Consider the following 11,471-nt stretch of genomic DNA (forward strand, 5'->3'; position numbering starts at 1 on the left):
GGAAAGACATCTGGGATTAAATACCCTTGGAAACATTTCAGTATTTCTGATTCCTCTGTAAATGGAATCACAAAAACCTCACAAAATCCTTCACTAAGAGCAATGCCCTGTGCCTTTCCTTCCTCAGGGCAAGAATCCTGACACATTTGGACTTTGGGCTTTTGGGATCAGTGGGGCCAGGTTTGTGCCCTTATCAGTGCCAGGGGATTTACAGCTGCACATCCAAGCCCTATTTCTGCACAGAGCTCATGGAAAATCAGAAAAATTTGGGTTTTTCCCCATCACAGATTTGAAAAAGGCTCTGCAGAAATGTCTATTTTCTCTTACAGGAATTTACTGCTGTTTCTCACAGTCACACCTTGCACAGTCCTGTCCTGTGCCAATGTCACCCTCAGGGTGGGATTTTGGGGGTGTCCTGTGCCAATGTCACCCTCAGGGTGGGATTTTGGGAGTGTCCTGTGCCAGTGTCACCCTCAGGAGGGGATTTTGGGGTGTCCTGTGCCGATGTCACAGTGCCCGAGCTCTGAGGGGAGAGGCTGTGGAGCCTCCCTCCCTCACCGGCCATATTCCAGAGCAACCCTGTTCCGTGCTCTGGGACGGCCCTGAGCAGGGAGGCTGAACCCACGCCCCACAGTCCCTTCCAGCCTGACCCCTTCGGGATTTTGGGATTCTGGGACTGAGGGCAAGACCCACCCGGCGGGGACCCCGAGAGGGCGGAACCTCTGATTGCATCGCCGCTTCCGGAGGGGCTGCACAGGCGGGGGGACAGGTGAGGGCAGCTACTCTCCCACAGCCACTTCCGGTTGGCGTCACGGGGAGAGGAGTCCGGGCGGAAGCGACCCGGGCCCACTTCCGGCGGTGGCCATGGTGACGGCGGCGGCCAGGTGGGGACAGAGGGGACAGGGAGGGACGGGGGGGACACCCGGGAGGGGCCGGGGGGCTGCGGGGCTCAGGGGAGCGCGGGAGAGCTTGGGGGAAGGCGGCGCTGGAGCGCGCAGGGACGCCAGGCGCTCTCCGGGACAGAGTTCACCGCTGGTACCGACATTAAAAACCCAATTACAGATAAATTAAAAACCCAATTACAGATAAATCAGGGACAGCCGGCCGTCATGGTCTCACGGAGGTTTAGGTGGCTCTTGATTTGGTAAATGTCTGCAAAAGGCTTTGTCTGGAACAACAAATGTTTGAGTTTTCTGATCAGGCCGCCGTTGTTTCTGTCCCGAACACCAACGGAGGAATTCCGTGTGGGAGGGAGGGAGGGAGGAATTACACTTTGGAATTACACTTTGTACCTGAGTAAAAGGGGCAGGAAGATAAGAGAAAACGATTTCATAGAATCCTAGGCTGGCTCGGGTTGAAAGAACCTTAAATCCCCTCTCATTCCACCCCTGCCAGCACCTTCCACTAGACCAGGTGGGATTCCAGGTAATTCCTCAAGTCCGGGCTGGTTTCTGGGTGCTGCAAACAAATTTTTTCCCTTTTTGCTGCACATTGGGTTGAAGAACTCGGGCAGGATGCACTGAAGGACTGCAGAGATCCAGCAGAGGCTGATGCTTCAGGTAATGCCTGGCTGGCTTTGGGAATTCCAGCTTTCTTTGGAAATTCCAGCTGGGCTGTTCTCTCCTCCTGCTCCCTGTTTGGATGAGGAGCTCTGCCCAGTTGCTGCATTCCTCCTGAGCAGTTTTTACTGCTTTCAGCGTTTGAGCTCACTCTGTTTTCTCGGTGTGGGGGTTGAATTCCCCGTGCCCTGGAAAGGTCAGGGCTGTGTTCCCTGGGTTTGTTTTTAGAGGCAGCCCGGGCTGGGCTGGCATTGGACACTTGCTTGGATCGCTGCCAGTTCCACATTTAACTCGGGGCTGTCCTGAGGCAGCACCGAGGCAGCTCCAGCTCAGAGCCACTGTTGGTGAGCCCCTTCCTTTCTCAGGTAGGACCTTGTGCTTTCTTCAGACTAAAGCTCTCACTCAAGCCCACAGGGGCTGTGCTTTTTTCCTTAGGAAAACCAGTTTTTCCCCCCCTTCCTTTTATCCCTCAAGCCGTTGGGTTTGGGGTTGCAGCCTCCCAGCTGGTGCCACTTGTCACCTAAAGGACAATGTGATTCTGGGACCCTGGAGCTGCACAATCAGCTTTATTCCCCCCTTGTTTGGGGAAGCTTCCAGGGGTTTGGTTCTTTAGGATCTGCTCTCATCTTTGCACCCTTGACCTTATTAATGAATAAGGTCATTAATCTTTGTTCTTTGAGAAACCACTGTCCTGGCTTTTATGGGAGAACACCCAGTTTTGTTTTAAAGGGAAAGTTCTGGGTTTATTTTTAATTGGATGATTGTAATTTATTCTATGGGAATAAATCACATTAATCCAATTAAAGTGGATAAATGTGATTTAAAAAGTTTCAAAAAAAGTCTCCTGTCACCTGTATCTGCTGACATTATCAGTGTTCTTATTTCTGCTCTCTGGTAACCTGCATGTCCCAATCCTGCCCTTTGGGATGGAGAATTGGGAATTGCAGGACTTGGGTTGCAGTTAATGAGCAGAGGCTCCTCCCAGGCTGAAACTTGGTGTAATAAACATTACCTGTTAAAAACAGAGGGGTTTTTCAGCCTGAATACCCAAATTACTGAACAGAGGTGATGATGGGGTCTCAGACCTTGGAGCAGGAGGCCTGGGATGGTGAATGCATCTCAGATGAGGGGTGGCCCCCACGTGTCCCCCACCCTCACCCCCATTTTCAGTGTGACACAGCATTTCCTGCTCTGGGCTGCCTTTGGCTGCTTCAGTGTCACCTAAAGTTGGGGTTGTGATAGAAGCAGGTCAGGAAATCAAAGCAAAACTTGTTGCTGTGGGTCTGAAGTGTTACAGAAGTTTTTCTGTCCCAAATGATTTATTCAGCTGGGTTGTGCTCTCTCTCAAGTCTGACTGATCTGAGATTTTCTTTGTTTTGGGGTTTTTTTATAAGAGGCCATTTGAGCACCTTGGAAGAAGGCACTGCATCTGCATTCCCCCAAAAATATAAATATAAATATAAATATAATATAATATAATATAATATAACCAATATATTAATATATTTATATATTATAGATTAAATTATATATTATATAAAATAATATATTATTTATATATAATATATAAATTATATATAATATATATTAAATATATAATATACATAAATATATAGATAAAGATATATAAATTATATATTAAAATATATAGAGGGATTTACATCTCTGATTGGCAAATCCTTGTCTCTCTGGCTCCTCTCCTTCTCTTCCCCATCCCATCTTTCCCCTGCCCAGAGCTGTTACCTGTTGGCTCAGGCTCCAGCCTGGGAGCTGCCAGAGCAGCTGTTGCTCCTGCCTGGGTTCTTGGTTTGCTGCAGCCCTCAGGCAGAGATGGACAATCTGCCCAGTTCCTGTGTATAGCATGAGAAAAAGGAAAGAAATGCAATAAAAGATTAGAAATATTTGTCAGATCTCAGTGTGCTTTAGTTAGGAGAGGTGTCAGGAAAGGCCCCTCTTCTCAGTTACCTTTGCACCTGCATTTCACTGAAACCACAGCAGGGCCAGATTTTTCCAGTGCCTCATGAAGGAAGTGCCAGTGCAGCTGTCAGCTCCCACTTGGGAAATAATGAAAGGGCCTGAATGTGGGCTGGGGATTTTTTTTTTTATTCCAGAATGTCCTGTAAGCCCAATGTCAGCACAGCACCTGCTGTCCCTGCCCACACTTTGTGCTGTGAATCTCAAGAGACCTTTGAGAGAGCAAAAAAAGGGAAATCATAGAGAAGGCAGCTGCTGAGCATGAACCAGTCAGGAGAACCTTTTCATCCAGCCTGAAAATCCAGTGGGCTTGTGTCAGAACATCTCTTTCACAGGAATTATTCCAGGGAAGATCCATTATCTTATGCCAAATGAACTGTCCCAGTCCCTGGCTGCAGACCAGTGCCAAACACACCCTGTGTGCACTCCCAGACTCGGGTGCAGGAATAAGATGCTGTGCAGTGCCTGAGCTGAATCCTCCTTTGGTGTTTCTGCTTTCCCACTCTGGGCACACTCCCTGTGCCTGGGCAGCTGCTGCTCTGGTGTCTCCCTGCATGATCCACACTGCATCCCACCAGGAAGGACTTGAGACACACAGGAGTCACTTTGGGAATGGGAAGCTCCAAAGGACCCCAAGAAGATTTGTGTTCTACCTTGGTGGTTTTGTTTTTAGACCTTGCCAGGTTTATTTAGAGCTGTCTTTATATGTTACTTTATTGTGTTCCAGCTGTAACCCCAGAAATAGTTATTTTATTCAGTTCACTACTATTTCAGCAAGCTGTTCACTGAGCAGCTATTTGAGGAATTCTCTCCAAGCCCCTGATGGGTATCTGGAAGAGCCTGACATTTTCCACATTAGCTGTGTTCCATGGCATGCAGAGCCTCTGCCATCCCCTCAGTGACACTGAATTCTGCCTTAGCATTGTAGTTACCTCTTGTTTCCTGCTTCTCATGCTCTCCTTGTGTTTGAAGGAACACAAGTTGTGTGCCCAGAATTTCCCAGTATCTTCCCAGTAAAGGCCTGTCTTGCAGTTCAGACTGCAAGAGTTCAAACTCTGCCTGCATGAGAAAGAAGAAGGGAAGGGAAAATACCCTGATGTTTCATTGTGACTTCATGTGTGACCCAGAAGATTTCAGGAAGGGGTTGTAATTAACTGTACTCTTACACCAAGCTTTGATAAAAGCTCAGGGATATACAGAGGGAAAATTAGTGGCCTTTTCACAGGAGTCCCACTTGCTCTTTGGCCCTTAGTAAGCTGTCACATAAACTCTCTTGAAGGAATGGCTTAGCAAGGAGATTAGGGCTATGCCTTGGTATCAGAATCCAATCCCAGGATGAGATTTCAGTGTGTTAAGCAAATTACTGGCTCAGAGAGAAAACCTGGAGCCTCCAAAAGACAGACTGGCTTATATCCATCTGGGATAACACACAGTAACTGATCTCTGGCTTGTAGATACTCTGGTACTGGCTGTTCTAGAGAAATCTGAACAGTTTTATACAATCAGAAGAACGTGGAGAAATATCCCAGCCCTGAGGAACTTCCACACAAGAGGGTGAATTTAGGGCAAAACACGGGAACAGCATCCCTGAACCCAAGTTTCTGATGGGACAGCTGACAGGATGCAATACCAAGTGTCCTGCTGGGATGTTCACTTCGTTACTGTTTCAGTGCCTAAAAGTGGGGACTGATGTGAACTTTCCAAAACCTGAATGAAGGGATGAGAAAACCTGCTGAAGACACAGAGGTACCTTGGTGGTTTATTGGTGGTCTAAGGCAGAGTTAAGAAGAATAATTTGAAAGTAGTTTTCAGGCCTTTGCTCATTTTCCTCATGGTGAAATGCTCTCTTTCCTCTCACCCTGTGGCTCTAGGAAGACAGCTGAGAAAGGGAAGCTGATGGATTTCACCAGCACTGTCATCATCCCGCTGCTCTTCGGCAGCCTGGGCATCTTCGCGCTGTTCCGGCTGCTGCAGTGGGTGCGGATGCGAACCTACCTGCAGGAGGCTGTGGTGGTGATCACAGGGGCCACCTCTGGCCTGGGGAAAGGTATGGACACACACAGCCCACCAAGGGCAGCACAGGCAGGGGGCTGTGGCAGGAGCAAAGCAGGAATGAGCTGAAAGTTCCTGCTGATCTGAGTTTGAGACACGCAGCTCCCACCTGAGTCATAACCACTTGGTTTCAATCAACTCTGCCAGCACCTGCCAGCCTGGTAGAGACCATTCCTGTTCCAATAAGCACCTGGGAGATGCCAGGGAAATGAGCAGAGCAGCCTGGGCACAGCTCTCAGGTCACTGCTGTGCTGTGCATGAAGCTCCAGCTCTTGCTGCCCCACCTGGGTGGGCAAGAAGGGCTGAAATGGCTTTTTCCAGCTCTGAACCAACTACAGCTCCCAGTAAGGCTGCCATGATATAAACTACCTTCTTCTGGGGTTTATTTTTCGATTTAATTTGTGTAAATAAAATTATTGATTCTTCCATATCATTACATATTGTCCCTGAAGTCAAAAAAGTGCATTATCATCCTTCCTTTCAGACAGTAATTTTGATTGATTCTTCTTGTAGATGTATATGCAAGGAAGTCTCAACATTTGGTACAGAAAATTTAAATCACCTTGTATAAACTGGAGCTCATCAAACAAGGAATTAGATGCTGTTCTTGTGCTGTCAGGGGTCTTTTCCCTGAATCCTGAAAAAGCCAGGAAGCCAAATTGTTTCTTTAAAACCCCCCAGAAATTGTGTTCTGCCTTCACATAATTCCAGCTGCTCTGCAAAACTTTCCACTCCTTCTCCTTGTCCCTCACCCTCAAGTTAAGGTACCTGTCATGGTACAAATCCATCCACTCTAAAGTCAAACTCTTGGCATTATTAACACCAGGGAGTATTTTTTTCCAAATGAAACTTATGTTTTGCTTCAGTGGCTACATTCTCTAATTCTGCTTTCAGTAATTGCTTTAAAAGCTGCTTGAAGAGAAGACAAGGTGCTCTCTGCTATCAAGGCCTCTCATTAGGATGAGTACATTTCTAGAACAAATAGAGCTTTAATTGATGCTGCCTTTGCATGTGAGTTTGTCCCTAAGGACAGGGGTGTTCAGGAACTGGCCAAAGGAGATGAACTGGTTCTCTCTGCCTGCCTCAACCAAAGAGTGGGAGTGGTAAAGGATCTTGTACTTCTCATCAAGAAGAGAGGAAATTAGCATTCCAGGAGACACCTTCCAGCTGGAGCTGTCTGTGCTGTGGGGTGTAGAGACTTCCACCACTGTACTGTAAAGTTTCCTCCCTTTTTGACTCATTTGCAAGATCTTCTACAACTCCCCTTACTCCTAGTTATTAATACACCAGACCACCTCTAATTACTGTGTGTTCACTGCCATCCACTGTCACCCCTTGTGCAAACAAGCAGTTTGTCCCTCTGGCTCCCAGAGGGGACAGGAACATGCAATTAGGAGGACAATGGCCTGGCATCCCTTCTCCAGGCTTTTCCCCATGAGGAGAATCACCTTGATGAAGGCATTAAAGCCCAGGCTCCCAGAACCTCTGGAGGTGCTGAAACTCCTAAGACCTGTGTTAGATGACACACACAGGGTAACTGTGGTCAAAAACAAAGAGGCAAATGTGACCAGCTGAGGGGGAGGATGTGTGAAGAGCACAGTGAGTGTCTGACCAGCACAGAATGTTGTGAGCACAGCAGCTGCCTCATGTGTCTGTCACAGTCCCAGGAGAGTGGGAGTGGCTGTGTCCTCTCTGTCAGTCAGCCTGGCCACCACACAGCAGCAATAAAGCCACCTGCAATAAAGACCCTGCAGCAAACAGCACTTTGAGCTGTCCCCAGGGCTGATGTGGATCTGTCCTTTGGCTGATATTCACATGCCCACTTTTCTCTCTTCTTGCTTCTCCACAGAATGTGCCAAAGCTTTCCATGCAGCTGGCTCCAGGCTGGTGCTGTGTGGCAGAGACAGTGAGAAGCTGAAGGGGCTGGTGCAGGAGCTTTGTGCTGTCAAGAATCACCGCAAGAACGTGAGTGTGGCACCAGGACAGGCCCTGGGCTCACCTGGCCTGGATTTCTGCTTGGGCTCTCACAGGAGTTACAGAATTGCCTGTGGGCTGTTCTCTTGAGCAATAGCTGTGGTTAGGGATGGATGCTGATACAGGAGTACACTGAGCTGGCAGGTCATTCCTTGTAAAAACCCCTAAAAGAAGCCAGCTTGGCTAGGAATGGAAGTGAAAGCACACGAGGGCAGAGTGTCCAGACCTCTTACACCTGCACCTCATACACCAAATCTAGAAAAGTGACTTCATTTCTGTTTTTATTTTTTATGCCTATGCCTGCTGACTGTGGCTAAGAAAGGTACTGCTGGCTCCTGCAGAAAACACATGGGTTAGGTTTTGCCTTTTTCAGATGCATTTTCTTTAATAAGACAACAGGAAACTTTAGTACTTGAGGAAGATCTCCCTTGTCCCTTTGCTAGGCTCAGGGATAAGGAACAGGGTACAGGGGCACAACCTGCTTGTGCCATGAATTCCCCCTGTGGAACAGGGTCTGGATGGCCCTGCTCCTGTGCTTCCAGAGCTGGGGGATCCCAGAGCTGGCACACCCAGCACTGAACTGGATTTTGCTAACTCGAGTTTCTTCACAGCCACACGAGCCTCACACTGTGGTGTTTGACCTCTCAGACACCAAGGCTGTGGTGAATGCAGCTGAGGAGATCCTCAAGGCCTTGGGTCACGTGGACATCCTGATCAACAACGCTGGCATCAGCTTCAGAGGCACCATCGTGGACACAGGGCTGCATGTGGATAAAAAAGTGATGGAAACAAATTACTTTGGACCTGTAGCCCTCACCAAAGGTACCTGTGACCCACAGGATTTGGCTGATGCCTCTGCAGACCACCAGAGCTGAGCACAGCTTTGCTTGTGATGTCATTGTGGCTGGTACAGCACAGGCTGAAGGGAGGTTTGGGGTTCTGGGCAGGCCTGAGGACATGACTGTGTGGGAAATGCCCCAGTGGAGATGATCCCTGGTTCCATCTCCTGATTTCAGCCTGGCAGGGGCTTGGGAAGAGGTCCAGTTATCCTGTCTGCCCTGACAGAATGTGGTGGGGGGTTCCAGTGGAGCTGCAGCTTTCCTGGGAAGCTTTGGTCACACAGAGAGATCAGCCTGGAGCGTGTCAGCTGCAGGAAATGGGAAGGTGTTCTGGTGGCAAGAAAAGCAAATCCTGCTGCCCACTGTGTGGGAGATCAGAGCCACCACAGCAGCCCTTGTGCAGCCTCTGGCACAAGGAATCTCCTCACAGGTGACCCTCCCAGGCAGACACAGCTTCAGTCAGAGGCGCCCCAAGCACTGTCCCAACCCCTGCACTGAAGAGGGATCTTGTAATTCCCTTCAGCATCTCTGAGTGCTCTGAAAGCTTTGATTCTTGACAGCAGCAATGGCAGGAGTGTTGTCTGAATGGGTCTTTTCTGTCCTTTGCTAGCACTTCTCCCCTCCATGATCAAGAGGAGACAAGGCCACATTGTGGCCATCAGCAGCGTGCAAGGCAAAATAAGCATTCCTTTCAGATCTGCATGTAAGTACCTCCACAGAAGATGGGAAAGACATATTTGGGGCACCAGGCTGAATAAATACTTGGCTCCTGCTTCCACATTTAGCTCTCCATGGAATTGGCTGTGTGCAGGGAAGGCAGAGCTGTGCATCACCCTCAGAGGGGTTGCAAACCACTGACAGCACTCTTAAATACAAAATCTTAGCCCTGTCCTAAAGTTGTTAAGGGATGGAGAATATGTTTTGAAAACAGCTTGATTGTCCTATCTTGAGAGTCATTATAATTCCATAATTTAATGGTATTTTGTCCTTGTCATTTGTCTGCATTATCTCCTCTAAGAAAGCAGGAATTTTTGGTTTTAATAAATTATGAAGTGCTGTGGTACAAACAATGCCAGAACAAAAGCCTAAACAATCTTGATCCAGCAAACTCTTCACGGTAAATCAGTTATGACAAGAAATATTGGTGGGATTACTGAGAAAAAAACCTTTTAAAAGATGGATGAACTAAGATGAGAGCAGACACACAAACATCTGTAAATCACTGAAAGTCAACACCAGAAGTAGAGTGGTGATGGCATGCAGTGGGTCAGGAATGATGCTGAGGAGGGGAGAGCCTGGAATGTCTGAGCCATGGGGTTTTGCAGGTGGTGTGGGTCCAGCTGCAGAAAGTGTGTTCTGAGGAGCTCCCAGGCTGCTTCCCAGGGACCAGAGCCTGTGGATGTGGCAGCAGGAGCTCAGCCCTTGCCTGGATCACTGCAGGGCCCTCAGCCCTTGCTGAGCTGGCTCTGGTGCTGCTGGTGTGGTGGGGGCAGCCACAGGCAGTGACCAAGCACAAGGAGTCACTCAGCCATCATTTCATGGGGGAAAATCCTGCCCTAGGCCACGCTTCCCTGCTGTGCCTGCCTGTGTCATCTGCTCTTCCTTTGTGCAGCCAAGCCCTGAACCTGCTCTGCAAGTCCCTGGTGCTCAGCACGTGCAGGGCAGCCAGCTGTGCCTTCCAGAGGCTTTGGGTCTCCTTTATCAGGACTGGGAGGCAGCTTGGGCTCACTCTGGAGTGCTCTGGCAGGGCTGTGATATTAAGCTCAGGATCCCAGCCAGTTTTGAACTTGAGTTTACATTTTGTCTTCCTAAATTGCCTCTGACTCTCACTACCTGTTGCTGCCATTCACTAAACAAAAACAAAGGCAGAGGCTGGAGAGCAGCTCTTGCTGAGGAGTGGCTGCATTGTAGTGAAAATCTCATTCAGAAAATGAAAATTCCTCCAGCCTGCTCCTCTCCTTGGTGCACAGTCCTTGTCCTGTTTTCCAGATGCTGCCTCTAAGCACGCTACCCAGGCCTTCTTTGACTGTCTGCGAGCAGAGGTGGAGCAGTATGACATTGAAGTGACAGTTGTGAGCCCTGGCTACATCCAGACCAACCTGTCCCTCAACGCTGTCACGGCGGATGGATCTCGCTATGGAGGTGAGATACCCCTCACTGCCCTTTCCAAAGCATCTCCATGTCATCATAAGGTGTGTTTGCAACACACGGCCTCTGGTGGGGCCACAGGTTAGCCCTGAAGGATCAAAAAGCAACTCTGGATGTAGGGTAGGAACAGCAAGCCCCAAAATTGAACCTTTCCAGACAGCAACTATTGCCTTCAGGGCCAGCCATGAGGAACAGCTGCCTGTGCTCCCATACCCAGCTGGAGTGAGAGCCAGAGCAAGCAGCCACGTGCAGTTAGAGCACTCCTAGGAAAGGTGCTCAGTGGGGTTTACCTGCTGCTGCTGCTGCTGGTGCTCACTCAGCTTTCCCTTGGCAGTTATGGACAAGACCACGGCCGAGGGACAGACGGCGGCCAAGGTGGCTCAGGTGGTTCTCAATGCAGTGGGACAGAAGAAGAAGGAAGTGCTTGTGGCTGGCCTGACCCCCTGCCTGGCTGTCTACCTGAGGAACCTCTGCCCCAGGCTGTTCTTCACCTTAATGGCATCTAGAGCAAAAAAGGAGAGAAAAGCAAAGGGCTCTTAGAGCTCAGCTGGCCTGAGCAGGGAGAGGCTGAGCCCCTGCAGTCGGCTGGGACATCACTGGAGGTGCTCCTGCAGGAAAACCCTTCCTCAAAAAGCTGTTTACCATTGCATGGAGACTGGGAAGTGGTTTCCCCCACACTGCTGGAAGACAGCACCTAAACCTCAGCTGGAGAAGGAAGGTGCTTGGACAATGGGGGAGAGCTGAGGTGCAGGGGAGGGCTCAGGGGAACACTGCAGCTGGGGAGGCCCTGGCTGGGAGACTCCTCACCTCACTGCAGGCATGCTCAGCTTTACTGGCCTGCTACAAATAAAACCCACCTGTTCTGCCTTCACACGAGCAGCCCTTGGCTGTCCCCACCCCTGTGAAATACAGTCCTCAGCTGGGA

General features: G+C 49.3%; 1 protein-coding gene across 2 annotated transcripts; it reads left to right on the forward strand.

Moving 5' to 3' along the window:
* The first annotated feature begins 825 nt into the window (after nt 1-825).
* On the forward strand, nt 826-11,471 carry DHRS7B (dehydrogenase/reductase 7B). Of its 2 annotated transcripts, none has more exons than XM_071443877.1 (7): nt 826-884; nt 5,405-5,580; nt 7,435-7,550; nt 8,171-8,381; nt 9,009-9,101; nt 10,388-10,540; nt 10,881-11,471. In XM_071443877.1, exons 1-7 carry the CDS (start codon nt 865-867, stop codon nt 11,084-11,086), a joined length of 975 nt encoding a protein of 324 aa, XP_071299978.1. In that variant the 5' UTR covers nt 826-864; the 3' UTR covers nt 11,087-11,471. The 2 variants fall into 2 exon arrangements, with proteins under 2 accessions (XP_071299978.1, XP_071299979.1); XM_071443878.1 differs by lacking the exon at nt 826-884 and adding an exon at nt 1,495-1,559.

Source organism: Agelaius tricolor, unplaced genomic scaffold (genome assembly GCF_023055355.1).
Source record: "Agelaius tricolor isolate 1412-34295 unplaced genomic scaffold, bAgeTri1.0.p SCAF_19, whole genome shotgun sequence".
NCBI lineage: Eukaryota > Metazoa > Chordata > Aves > Passeriformes > Icteridae > Agelaius > Agelaius tricolor.